Source organism: Amblyomma americanum, chromosome 3 (genome assembly GCF_052857255.1).
Source record: "Amblyomma americanum isolate KBUSLIRL-KWMA chromosome 3, ASM5285725v1, whole genome shotgun sequence".
In the NCBI taxonomy this organism is placed as follows: Eukaryota; Metazoa; Arthropoda; class Arachnida; order Ixodida; family Ixodidae; genus Amblyomma; species Amblyomma americanum.
The window spans coordinates 63,291,788-63,306,086 of NC_135499.1; the positions used below are offsets into that span (position 1 = coordinate 63,291,788).

At 46.2% G+C, this 14,299-nt stretch overlaps 1 protein-coding gene across 2 annotated transcripts; it reads left to right on the forward strand.

The window, feature by feature from the left end:
• The first annotated feature begins 3,352 nt into the window (after window positions 1-3,352).
• LOC144123003 (uncharacterized) lies at window positions 3,353-7,900 on the forward strand. 2 transcript variants are annotated; one of them, XM_077655931.1, is made up of 3 exons: window positions 3,353-3,467; window positions 5,328-5,477; window positions 7,171-7,900. In XM_077655931.1, exons 1-3 carry the CDS (start codon window positions 3,456-3,458, stop codon window positions 7,543-7,545), a joined length of 537 nt encoding a protein of 178 aa, XP_077512057.1. In that variant the 5' UTR covers window positions 3,353-3,455; the 3' UTR covers window positions 7,546-7,900. The 2 variants fall into 2 exon arrangements, with proteins under 2 accessions (XP_077512057.1, XP_077512058.1); XM_077655932.1 differs by having other exon boundaries at window positions 3,354-3,467; window positions 5,328-5,462; window positions 7,171-7,875.
• The last annotated feature ends 6,399 nt before the right edge of the window (window positions 7,901-14,299 follow it).

Here is a 14,299-nt window from a genome sequence, read left to right on the forward strand (position 1 = left end):
CCTTCTGCTCGCCTTCGTCGTCGGCCGAGGGGACCTGGGCTCCGCCGCCCGGCTCAACCCCAGCTCGAAATGACCAGAACCGACCAGCCGCTTTCCCCCGCCCCGTCCCCAGCCCCGAACACAAGACACGACGACCAGGACCTGACGTACGATGACCCGACTACGACCCGAACCAAGACGGCACCCCCGCCCAGGCTGTGCGGGATCCCTCAACCCTTGACCTTCGGCAGTGGGTGACCGACCGCTGGACCTGAAGCTCCGGGGGCAACCGTCCACCAGATCATCTCCTTCATCTTTGTGGCAAGCCTTTCATCTTCTTCTATCCTTCCTGATCGTCCTCATCGTCACCTCACCATTCGTAATTCAAGCAATCGATCGGGACGATCGCTCTGAGGACCGGGACCATGTTATGAAGACGAAGAAGAGTGCAGTGGCGCGGGACGGAGTGCTCGCGCTAGGCCCTTGAGCCATTAAAATCATATCTTCATTCTGTCATCATGTCGTGCTTTCCTTGGCTTGCCACCACGTAACAATATATTTCAGAGATTTAATGTTTTCAGTTATTTTTTGCTCAGTGGTTAACAACTCTTGTTCTGTAGACCATTCGCCATAAATCCATATTGCGGGGTGGCCATATTACTATGATTGTTAAAGACGTTTTCCAACATAATGTTGGTCACTCCCTCAAACACTTTAAGTAATTGGAAATATAGACATTTAACAATAATTACGCATTTGCTCTCTTTATATACTCGATTCGCACGAGCTATATTTAACTGGTTTAGGAACGCACCTGTTGTAAGCATGATGTTTACTATGTACACGTGGACGTCTTATATGGACGTCAATACATGTTTCCCTAGACAATCTGTTGTATCATAATGTTGTGCTCATGCTTATATTTCAATGCTTTAATTAAAGCAGAGATTTCAGTGGTTGTTGCGCGAGAGGTTGTAAAAGATTTTTGCAGTTGTATTACTAAGTTGCTGCAATCTGCAGTGCCAACATGAACATAGAACTCATTATTTGCTGTAGCTATATCAGAGCCAATGAGTTTACCATTCGATGTAGCGATTTATGATGCGTCTGATAGCGTTTTCGCATTAAATAAATTGTTCATTTACCACCACACATTCTTGGTCGTTACGTGTCCGCGAAAAGCCCTCAACACAGTAACTAGATTTGGCATTCATCTGTTCAATTCTTAGCTTGTTCCTATACATTTTTGTCATTAAAATGATGAGAATGAATTGTTTCAATAAATGTATATGACATATTTTATTTCTTCTTAATTTTCCGTACAGCGTTTGGGTTATTTAGTTTTCAGAATTTTTTACTTTTCATGTTACTCTCAATGCGAAAAACTTCGCACGCTCATTTCCATCGCCCATATGATAAAAAGGATGCCAGAGAGCATCGTCAATCAGGGATTTGAATTCATTCAAAGACCCTTCGTCTGTATCTCTACCCTTACATCCTGCAAAGAAAAATTTACACTCATGTACTCAAAAAAGTCTAATAGAAAGGAAACAAAAACAGGCAAATAACTGTTGAGGTAATTTGTCAGCACGCCAGACAGCTCTATAAACTAAGGCATTTGTGAAGCAAATATCTGTTTTAAAAAAATAGGGGGTTACCAGTATGTGTTAAATTACGTTAGAAGAATCATACCTATCAACAACAGTATTTAGTTCCCGTGGTATAGTATCATCTTAAGCTAGTTTTGCGTTGACATCACCTATAAGAACAGACCGAGGCTTGGTATAAGTTAGAAATTCAATTTAATTTTCTAAGAACCGCACTAAGTGTAACGTTTTGTTTAACCTGTAAGTGTAAGTGTAACCTGCTACCGGCAGAGGTTCTGCGCATTGTAGCAACCGTTATATGCTGCAATGCTATGACTGAACAATCCTCATTTGTGGTTATAATCGAAAAAATTATTGATTACACAGCGTGCATAGAAACTTTACAAAGCTTTAAGGCCAGCGCCCCTAAATGTCACTCTATGTTGACCATTGCAAATATATTAAGAAAAAAAAATATCATCATCCTAGTAGATATCGACGCCTCTTTAAACAAAACTGCATGAAATTTTACGGAAGAAACGATTCCGCGACATCGGACAGGACTTAGGGCAGAGAAGTGGACAGTACGACTTGTTTTCGTCACTTCTCTGCCCTAAGTCCTCTCATGAGTCGTGGTACTGTATCTTCTCCAACCTGTCGGAATCGGAATCACTGGTGAAAAAATTTCACTTGTTCACGGTAATTTTGCGGGAATTTGCTTTTAAAGATACACACAAGTGGAAGCAATTACCCGCATTTTCATTCCCTTCTAAGCGGTTGCTGCGCTGAGTGGCGATGTGTGCTATCCAAATATAAGCTTTCTGTATCGTGCCCGGGGTAGCAGTGCGTATTGCGCCCATGAAGAGACTGCAACTGCCCGTGTGCTCGCCACCCGCTAATACTTTAGAGGGTAGGGGAACAACGATGCTACGTATGCTACAACGCATAGTGCCATGGAAAACAGAGACTGCATTCATTTCTTGTTCTTCTCTAGTCCTTCAAAATGCGTTACTGGAAATGCATCAATGTAGCGCTGTGAGATGAATGAGGGCTGAAATAGAAAAAAAAGCTCCACGTTGTACATAACTTAAAATATTCATGCCTGTTGCAACATCCGAAAACAGGAAGGGAACAGGTTCTTTTGTCTGAGCAACAGCCGTTGGCAGGAAATTGTCTGCGCCTACGCATTCTCGCATCCGAAAGCTGCCAATCGACGCACCTTAGTGCTTAAGAAAAAATAATTTTTCCTTAACAGTTCTGAGTGAGGAAAACAAGCGGCGGTTTAGTGATCCTGGAATGTCTGTACCAAGACGAGGACCTCGTAGAGCATGAATTTTTCTCGTATAAATATTATGACTGCATTGGCGTCATTCAGGATAGGGTACGCCTTTCATTTGTTAATCAAGAAGCGAAGTTAAGGTGGTTTCTTTTTAATAAAGTATATTTAAACAATAGGTTACGCACTTTCGAGAGGCAGCAAACAGAAAACGACTGTAACTCAATGCTCGGATTTCACTTGCTTCAAATTCCGACATTCCTGGACCATGGGTAACAAGAAACGACGAAGTGGCGAAACAATGAAGTTGGGCCGCTCTGTTCTCGATGTCAGCGTGGGAGGTATTTGCTAACGAGGCCATCACGCGGCTGGCCTGACGGCGTAAACGCCGCAAGAATGAAGACGCTGCTCATCACGACACCGCCTCTGACGCTCGCTGTCCGTGACCAAATTACGCGAGAGAGCGGGGGCTTCCTCCAATCCCTTGTTCCGAGGAGAGCGGTGGTGGCGTAGCGTCAGGTCAGGTGTATAAAAGCTGGACGCGGTACCCTTGCTGTCTACAAGCATCCCATCCCGCCCTAAACACCGTCAGTGTGAAGACGCGCTCTTTGGATATGATATCAAAGGTAAGAGGTAATTAGGTGATAATACCTTGCAGCGTAGAAAATTTCCCATGAACGAACTATCATAGCCCGGATGAGGAGTAATGTTGTGTGGTTTGTCTTGTCATCTTACAGCCCATAATGCTCAATCAAAGCCTTCAATATTTTCCCTTGTTAGCGATGCTGGAGAACTGAAGATTTTTTGTGGGCTGTGTTCATTAGAAAATTTACGGTATCGCAGTGTGCGGCCAATAGAGGTTGTAGGGTTCGTTTAAGGCACGAAAAAGTAACTGACTTGCTCTTGGATAAGTGGATAAAGCGTCGTGTTCTTCAATGGAGAGAAAAAGTAAAGTTGGTTAGGATGAGGACAGTTAGGACTCTGCATCAAGGTCAGCAATTCCGTGATAATACGTTTGATAAATTCATGATTGCGCACGCGCAAGCCAACTCTTGGGATATATAAGGCTTCTTTCACCGATGAACGCTAAACACGCTTTATCAACTTTATCGGGCTTCGAGATGTTTTTGGACTATCAAAGAAATTAAAATGCAAATTATCCCCTTTCAATGTAAGCTTTCAATTTCAATCTTTGAATGTACGGGTCTTGTTCTGACCAGCGTTTAATTTGAATCGTCGGAAGCTTACTGAGTGTGAACGGTTCCTCGCCAAATAATGAGAAAGATAGGAGTAAAGTTCTCAGCCATAGTCTGCATTCGCGGTGCATCACGGAAAAGTGCTGCCATTTTTTACTGGAAACATTTAGTTGTCGTTGCCAACAGGTTACCAATGAACTTATTGATAGGAAGAACTAAAGCTCCATTTCACGAGAGGGGAAGTTTAGCTTCCAGCGATCAATCTACTAACCAGCTAGTTCTCTGTTACCTTTCTAATTTAGATGCACATGTACACTAACAAGGCATCTCACACATTTCCTTACCAAGTAAACGAAGGCGCTCAGGCTCATGTGATGAAATCGCTTCGGACGTTCGGGTATATATTGTTAACGTATTCCTCATACCCACGTGCAGCTTGATTAGCTTGGAGTGCATTTTGGGCGGTTTGGATGGCAGCATTCACTGATAGAGTAACTGGGGAATTTTGAAATGTGTTCGTTGCTTTACCATTGGCTTCTCTGACGGCTTTCAAGGCGACAATATTTTCACTTCCACCGCAGTAGCTCAGTGCTTATGGCACTCTGCTGCTGACACGAAAGACGCGGGTTCGATCCCGGCCGCGGCAGTCGCATTTCGATGGGGGCAAAATCATAGAGGCCCGTTTACTGTGCGATATCAGTGCACGTTAAAGAACCCCAGGTGGTCGAAATTGTCCGGAGCCTTTCACTACGGTGTCTCTATCACCTGAGTCGATTGGTACGTTAAACCCAGAAAACCTAATATTTTCTCTCCGCACGCTGATTTTGAAGCGCCATCTTTTGAAAGGACGTCCCTTTGTTTTTAACACGATCGCTACTTAATATGCCAAAATTTGTTACCGGGAGCTGGTTTCAAAATTTAGAGAACTTTCAATATTCTCTGTGGAAAAGTAGGACTCTGATTTTAAACAGTCGATAAAGCAGCAGTGGCTAAATAGGATGTGAGAGCTCTGATGACTACAGAAGAGTCGTCTGTGTAAGATCGGAAGCACCACTTCCTGCATTAGATGCAGCAATATTCTCTTTTTAACGTCACTTTTAATTGAGATGAGCGATCGCTTAAGTCGCTAACGCAAGTTTTCATGCTACGCTTTGAAGAAAAGCAAAAGCGCGCCTTCGCTATTCATGTGCCACGTCCATATTACCAGAAATAGAAGAACCTTTCTCACAAGTGGTCACAAATGAAAAGTTGGCCAGGACGAAACTATTTTCTCGCTTACCTGTTCGCCAGGCAATCCTCCTGCTTTCCTGCACTGCTTTCGTGAGTGCGGGGAACGTGTTTGGCGGAGGCCTTCACCATGGATTCCAAGGCGCAGGGTTCCGGGGCCCCACCTTTGCGGCAGGAGCTGCTCCTGGCTTCTCCGGTGTAGGTGCCTCCTACGTGTGTATTCTTTACTACAGGGAGTGTCCCAAACTGTATACATGCCATTACACTAAATAGCACCACGTAATAATGAATTTTTTCTGGCCTGCTTAAAGCGATAACTGCACTAGACGCTTCATGGCGCTAAGCGAATAAAGAATTAGGACGCAAGGATTTATGTTGGAAAAGTACTGCGCAGTGAGAGGTATGCAACCTCGTTACATTAATGCTAACTCAAGCTGGGCACAAGCTCCCGCGGAGCAGATGCTCCGCAGTACTGTAATGGGAGTAAGTACATCAAAAGGAGGAAAAGTCTTAAGCCGCAGCCTCCGCTTAAGTACAGCTATTAGAGGGCTGTATTGAGGGGAAGTGAACATATTTGAGATGAAGATGAGCATTGTGAACTAAAACGCGGAAGGAATGCCGCTCGCACTAGTAAAAGAAGTAGCACATTGAGCCTCACCTCTTCATAGTTTCCGTGGCGCATATCGCTGGACGAATCTATAGAAGTTGAAGCATTTCGAGGAGATCAAACGCAGACACTTTGTAGAAATTCCTTCAAAATGCCGTGCAGGATGTTTGGTCGAATCAAACTCAGTGAACCGTAAGCTTTTTTCCACATGAACAGCAGTATTCGCATGCGTCTATCTGGCAGCATAAAATATATCGTATTCGTTTCTACCTTCTTGAACTAAGTATTTCGGTGTTTCAAGAAGCATTACAGCTTAACGAGTGTAAAATGTTCACTCCTAGAAAAGCCAAAAGCAATCCATGCACACCTCAGTCCTCCATATTTTCATCGCCAAAATGAGTTAATACATAGCGGAAGTAATCTTGATGTGAAAGAGATATTCAGATCCACAACTGAGTGCTATGTGACAAATAAATTAATATAGCGCGCCCTGACGCACCGATAAACCTGGTATAAAAATCTGCCATAAAGCATGCCTATTCAGAAAAGGCGTTCGCCTAAATATCCTGGGTAGGCGGCAGCCTGTTATTACATTTTCTAAGCGCAAACTTTCAAACCTTAAAGAATAAAAAAAGTTACAAAACTTTCAACCCGGCCCGCCTTAATCTATCTGAGTGCGAATATTTCCGCATATGAAATATGAAATCTAATAAATTGCCCGCAGAACGCCGGTCTTAAAAGTTTTCCTGTCCCCTCAAGCATAAATTTTTTCCAGTGACTTCAAATTAACTAATACCAGAAGCAAATATGACGTGCACCTTGATATAGTTTGGTCGCAGTTTAAATCATTACGCAAAATAACGAGATGAAGACGGCAAGAAATTCTTGGAGATGTGCCGGTCACTTACACAACGTTCTAGAGCACAATATGACAGGTATTTGGGGCATCATTCGCATGCTTGCTACGTTTTGCAGTTTGTATACGCCACTTACCCTTTGAAAGCCGATTGAATAAAACTTACAAGCTTACTTGCACGAAGTACCTTGAGGTAGATTCAAGTGCTGCACATTGTGCGAACAGAAACCCGTGGAACTTTTTTTGTTGGAGCAAAAGCAACCAAGCCCGGATTGTTAGTTTTTCAATAACCTAGTTTCTAATCAGCATTCGTGGCTTCCATGAAGCCTTCTGTGTGTCTTGTACTTTAAAACCTTCAATGAAAGCCTTACAATAACGATGCAAGGTACATTTTGTTTATATCAAACTCACCGCAATTTTCATTCCTTCACTGCCTTCGGTAGCCTCCCCAGCCCTACAGCTTTGGATACGACAACACAGACGAGTTCGGAACGCGGCTGTTCCACAAGGAGCAGGGAGACGCCAGCAACGCCAAGACCGGCTCGTACGGCTACCGGGACGCCAACGGACTGTTCCGGACCGTGAGCTACGTGGCCGACGCCGGCGGCTTCCGTGCCACGGTGGACACCAATGAGCCGGGCACCGCCCCTGGCGCCAGCGCCGACGCTGTGTTCAACGCCAATCCCGTTGCGGCTCCTGCCGTAGCCCCGGGTGCGGGCAGATATGCAGGCGGCCGCTACGGGGGGGCCGGTCCCTGGGCCTCCACGTCTGGTGCTGCTGCTGGCGGGTACGGAGCCGGTGGCCCCTGGGCGGGATAGCCCGGTTTCTCTTCAGGCAGACTGCGCATTGCGTGACGTTCTTGTCACTTCAGAGTGTCGAATGACAGTACTGCAGGAAAAAAAGGCTGTAATGATGTAGTACGGAATAAACATTCTCTTCTCGAAAAGCGCAGTCCATGCTTTCATTCCGGAAGCAGTGAAACTTCGTGCGTGTAACGATTAAACAAGGTTCATGTGTACCAAGGAGCAATGGCGTCTTGACTACTATGGTGGTTGTTTTGTTTACACTTCGAAAGGAAAGCATATTTGAGCGCCGAAGCCTTGCCTTGAGGAAGCTATAACAAGGGCTAAAAATTCTGAGGAAACCTTTGTACCATGTGGAAATAACGATATGCTGCTTAATTTTGGTGTATTATTTACAGACAAGGTGAAGAGTCATACTTGTTGGAAAAGATCGCTTTTCAGAGGAATGGAAATAAACTTCATGTAAGCCCTGATGCAGTATGCTGAGTGGTCACACATTCTTCAAATGGTGCTTTTAGGCTTGTTCGGTTAGATGGACTTTTATGTTCCTAATTCCCAAATGAAGCACATAAATTAATCCCATAGGCAGAGTTTTCTATTTTTTTTCTGATGGGCGGAGGATTGTTCATGTGATCTACTGGTCTAGGACATCCTACATGAACAAGATAGAAAATGCTCAATGTTAAAAATATATTTTAGCCGATAATAATAATAATAATAATTGGTTTTTTGGGGAAAGGAAATGGCGCAGTATCTGTCTCATATATCGTTGGACACCTGAACCGCGCCGTATGCGAAGGGATAAAGGAGGGAGTGAAAGAAGAAAGAAAGAAGTGCCCGTAGTGGAGGGCTCCGGAATAATTTCGACCACCTGGGGATCTTTAACGTGCACTGACATCGCACAGCACACGGGCGCCTTAGCGTTTTTCCTCCATAAAAACGCAGCCGCCGCGGTCGGGTTCGAACCCGGGAACTCCGGATCAGTAGTCGAGCGCCCTAACCACTGAGCCACCGCGGCGGGTTAGCCGATAGGCACATATTGCATGATTTACAAAAAATGGGAGCATGTTGCTAGCGAGAATGCATTTAAGGAGGTAAATACCTAAAATTGAAGTTTGTGGTGGAGTCAAATATTCTCCAGGCATACGCACAAGAAGTTAAATGAATGGCGGTAATGTAAAGGTAACGCGCAGAAGCCCGAAGGATATTTTAGTGCCACTGGCATTGGTGCGAGGGTCCGCTGTCTCAACTTTTACTTTGACCGTTCGTCAGTGTAAGCTCGACACTCTAAAAAACTGTGCTGGAAATTTCGATCTGAAGCTCAGATGTCAGAATTCGCACAGATGGTTAGTCCCCATAGGCATAGATTGTTGTTTGTAAAGCCAGTTAGGCGTCGGAGCCTTCGGTCGAGTTTCCATTCTCGTGTGCTAAGTTAGCACAGAACTCGGAGATTGCTCTATAGGGCAAAAAAATGCCCAGAAAGGCATAAAGTCCTCTAGCGTATTAAAATGAATGCTTTTAATGGCTCATCGTTGTCCGTCCGCCCGTCTGTCCGTCCGCTAAATTTGTCACACTGTAGCTGTCAATCAAAGGCGGTTGGAGTGTCCACCTTGATATGTGAGATATGGGTCAATTTCTTTCCTTAAAACCAATTTTCATTTCATTTTTCTTCCCTTACGCGCGGCTCGGGTGTCAACCGGGATATGTGAGACAGGCTTCACTTCCTTTCATTTAAAGAAATTTTCATTTCATTTTACTTCCCTTACGGTGCGGTTCGGGTGCCCACCGAGATATGCGAGACAGGCGTCACTTCCTTTCATTTTGATAAACTGTCCAAGAAGCGAGCGTCGCACCGAACGGGCGATGGCATTCCGTGGACTCCTTGGCACCGCTGGAACACGCTGTCACGTCCTAATGTTAAAGACGAAGCTGAAGCGCCCTCTAATGCGGAACCAATTGCGCGCAGCCGTGATCACAAGAGATAAGCCTAGTGGCATCGCAAAGAAAATGGTAAAGCCGTGTGGCTGATGAGCGTGTGACATCATTTAGTGGCACCACCATCGCTCGAGAGGAGCGCTCTCCAGGCAATTTTGCCAGACGCCTCCTGAACGCCCATCTGGAAGGATGCGGCCTAAACATTACACTTTGTATTCTTTAATCACCATCCTCACCACACATCTGTGACAAAAGCAGCAACACTGTGCTAAAGGCTTTCAGCTAACCGCACTTTAGGTGAACAAAGCGCACCCCTGATTTTTTACCTGCAGGAAGTTTTACCTGCAGACAGTCATAGAATGTTACAAATCTGTGAAGAATAAATAGCATATTACACAATGTGAATAGCTTGCAGCAGCATCCTGGTGCAGATAGATAAAGAGGAGGAGGGAAAGGCAGGGATGTTTCTAAGCTATTCAAGTTTGCTGCCTAAATAGACACATCCACATGCAGTTCTAAAATCTGTATAAGGAAGGGAGCCTTTGACATTGAAAAAGAATACTTGAAAATTAATGATTGGCACATCGCTTCCTTGCACACTGCATTGCTAAAAATTACAAAAAAAAACTCTTTTGGACGAAAGTGCGGCCCCGCCGCGGTGGCTCAGTGGTTAGCGCGCTCGACTACTGATCCGGAGCTCCCGGGTTCGAGCCCGACCGCGGCGGCTGCGTTTTTATGGAGGAAAAACGCTAAGGCGCTCGTGTGCTGTGCGATGTCAGTGCACGTTAAAGATCCCCAGTTGGTCGAAATTATTCCGGAGCCCTCCAGTACGGCACCTCTTCTTCGTTTCTTCTTTCACTCCCTCATTTACCCCTTCCCATACGGCGCGGTTCAGGTGTCCAACGATATATGAGACAGATACTGCGCCATTTCCTTTCCCTCAAAACCAATTATTATTATTATTAATATTATTAAGTGCGCTTGCACAAGATGAAACAAAAGTAGAGAGATAAGAAGACGCTAAGAAGCACGCTTTATTGCACGGCCGTGACGTGAATGCACCTTGGTCGCGCCAGATATGAAAGGTACAGAAACCACCTGAATAAAGTACAAATAACAGTAAGGAGGGAAATCAATGAAAAGAGAAGATAAGATACCGCGCCCGACAAAGGCGAATATGTGGGGTGCGGCGAGGACAGTTAAGGATCAAAACGCACGGTGAAGATGCCACCTGGGGTATTAGGCGGCGCAATCCAGGATAATCGGTCTTCATAGGACACCGGCACCGCAAGCGACGGCCAGTTCAACGCGGTGACGATGAGCCGGGGCAGAAGCGGGAGAAGTATTATCTATTTGGACACAACGCTAGCGGCAGAACCGTGGCGCATTCGAGGAGCTAGGCCGGTGAGCACGTGTGTACACGCTACGGCCCCCAACGCGCACAGCACTCCCTGCCCATCAGGAGCTAAAAAGAAACTACGGAGATCCCTGAATGCGTCAACCACCACAAGCACCGACGGCCGCCGCCGCAACGCGCGGAACCGCCATCCGAAAGTAGCGACGGTGGTGGTGGTGGAAAACGTTTACTGCCAAGCAATATAGAGGGGCGGGGGGGGGGGTGGAAACCCCTAACATGGCACGAGGCAACCCTTATCCTGGCCACCTCCGCTGGTAATTATCCGGCGCTGGTCAGCAGCAGCGGAGGTGGCCAGGAGAGTCTCCCAGTATGACTCCGCCGTGGTTGGGGATGAAGGGTGTGGGAAAGTAGGACATGTGAGAAGGACGTGAAGAAACTCTTCCGGTTTCCCGCAGAGCTTACAGGAATAGAGGAATTGATCGGGGTAGCGGGAATGAAGGAGAATAGGGTAGGGAGTGGTTCGGGTCTGGAGTTGGAGCCAGTGGGAGGCCTGGGTTAAGGTGACGGAGGGAGCCGGCGGTGCGTAAACGCGCCGGGTATCTCGGTAGTAGGTAATAATATCTCTGAACGTAAGCAGACACTCCTGGGTTGGTGGAAGAGGTCAAACTATGGCCCTGAAAGTGATACCTCGGGCGAGAGAGTGGACATCCTCGTCACTAGGGAGGCCTGCGTGTGCGAAACTCAAGATAAGGGTTACGGAGTGGGTGGGGTGCCAGAAGCGTAGAATCCGAGCCGCGATGCGGGATATCAAGCCTTTTGTAAAATTGAATAGGGCGGATTTTGAGCCGGAGAGAATTTTGGTGTCAGAGGAGGAGGTGAGAGCGAGTGCAATGGCCGCTTCCTCTGTAATTTCCGATCAGTTTGTGGTGACGAATCCTGATGCAATTAATCAGGCCGGATTATTAGCGAGGGAGATGGTCCGATGACGAGCGTTGCCCGTTGCAGCGTGGCGAAAACACAGAGTCACTGTAGCACTTACAAGCAGATGCACGGAAAGGAATCTGAGAGCGCCGTCCGAGGCTCCCGTCATGGCTGCCGCGCAGCTGGGTAGCAATGCAGCGGCAGGGAACTGGGCCACTGGAGATCGCTGAGAGCAGAGCCGCAGTGAAGGTATGTCCCAAAGATGGGTGGTGCGAGTTTGGAAGGAGGCAAAGATGACAGATGCCGCCGTCCGCCCGCCTGGCCAGCCAGGAGGAAGACGATGGCCCGTCTGGATACATCTGGAGCAAGCGCCGGCCGCCGTGGTGTGAGCGACCATTGGAACCAGGCTCTACCTTGCGGCTCCACTCTTGCGAACGTGCAGGCTGCCGTAAAACGTTCTGCTGGGCGAGTTGGTTCATCTTGCAATTGGGAATGCCTGTAGCGCGACAAAAAAGACGAGCGACAGCAAGTGAACGGGACAAGATGAACGGGTAGCGTTTGTCCAGTTCATCAGATCTCCGTCGTCTTTTTTGTCGGGCTAGATGCATTCCCAATAGCAAAATGCATGGTTCCAAATGCTCTGTCCTCATCCAGTCATGCACAAATTTGCTCACCTCTTAAGCAAATCCCACTGTCGTGCAACGGCTGCTGATTTTCCCCGGTCGGCTACAACGCGACAGCAGCTGTTCACAGTATTAACAGTGCTGCATTTTAGGCACTAAGCACATGACGATCACAAAAAGCGAATAAACTGTTGCGTCTTTGCACATAGGACGTGTGATGGCCACGCACGTTGAAAAACTTCGTTAATGCATACCCGGCAGCGGCGATGCCGCAGAATTCCCATGCAATACGCCTAAAGTGGCTGCTAATGAACATACCAAAACTGACCTCTTCGTGTGATATAAACAGCTTTACCCACGTAGGTGGCTCCACTGCTTGATTATAACCAATGCACACTGTACTTCACATCGCCACAGCACAAAGCAAAGTAGAAAACTGTCGAGAAACAGCTCTGTCTGCCTGCACGAGCACCCAGATTGACCCTCTCCGTGACGAGGAGTTAAGCAGAAAACCAAGGTGTCGTGGGCCGCATTGCACGCGGTTTTTGACTGAGTTGTGACCAATATTGCAAAAATTCTCATGCACATCGCATCTGAAGTATATATCTTGTTCTAAATATTGGTTTTATAGGCAGATTTTATATTAGATGAGCTTTCTGTGTTTTCAGGGACTACCCGTGCAATTGAGGTGAAAAAAAAGACTAAAATGAAGCTCTAAATTGATAAATTCATTTATTTAATTATTCAGGATAATCACAGCCTCCAAATCGGAGCATATTGTGAGGGGGGAGGGGGGGGGCATCTGCACGAAGCGAAGGACACAAAAGGACACAAAAGCAAATCATGGATCATTATACAACAGGTGACAACGAGCAAATGTGACTACAAGTTGATTAGCAGAGTACAAGGCAGTGTATAAAGCAACTAAGAAAACCACAGCAGTACTTGCTCTTTGAAGGCTGCAGGGTCATGAATGGTAGCAATGCGGTCAGGAAGATCATTCCAGTGGCTGATTTCACGCTGCAGCGCTGATGAATTAAAAGCCGTGGTCCGACCGAATATGTGCCTAGAACTGTGATGATTATAAAGACGACGGGATGGGCGATGTAGTTTAGCAAAGGGAAGGGTACTAGGATGCTTACTATGGATTATTTTCTGAAGACGACAAAGCAAAGCCACCTCCCTACGTACATGTAGTGTCCGGAGTGATATAGATATATTGAGGTTAGCGGCACTAGTATGTCGGTCACATTTCCATGTTATAAACCTTGCCACGCGGTTCTTAATATGTTCTAGCGATAATAATAAATAGGCTTTATGCGGTGGCCAGATGTATGAGGTGAATTCAAGTTGGGGACGAACAAATGTCTGATAAGCTAGTTTTTAAACTGTTATTGGGGCATCTCGAAGATAGCGTTTCAGATAGCTGAGAGTACGTGATGCTTTGGCAGCGATATTATCTATGTGGGTCTTCCAGCAAGGTTTGAAAGCCACGTTTACGCCGAAATACTTATATGAGGGTGTGTGCGCAACAGGGCTTAAGCTGAGTGAGTATGTGAAAGCAGAAGGCCTCTTTTTGCGCGTAAAAGTCACACTTTTGCATTCCTTAGAATCATCTTCCACGATGTGCACCTGATTGTGATCTGATCCATGTCTTTCCGAAGCTCTAGGGGATCAGATCGTGAGCGAAGTTTGCGGTATATTATGCAGTCGTCTGCGAAAAGTCTAATGGTTGAAGTAATGTTCGAATGCAGATCATTGGTGGAGAGTAAAAATAGTAATAGACCCAAGACGCTGCCTTGGGGAACAACGGTGGATACATAAGTTGGGTCGGATGAGTATTCGTCAACGACGGTGAACTGCTTGCGATATAAGAGAAAATTACGAACCCATGAAACATTTAAAGAATGTGAGTGTAGCGATGACAGTTTAG

What these genes read in the sequence shown, in the direction of transcription:
- LOC144123003 (XM_077655931.1), top strand. An exon ending in CCGGTGTAGGTGCCTCCTAC is followed by an intron (nt 5,478 to 7,170) that starts GTGTGTATTCTT and finishes TGCCTTCGGTAG; the next exon opens with CCTCCCCAGCCCTACAGCTT.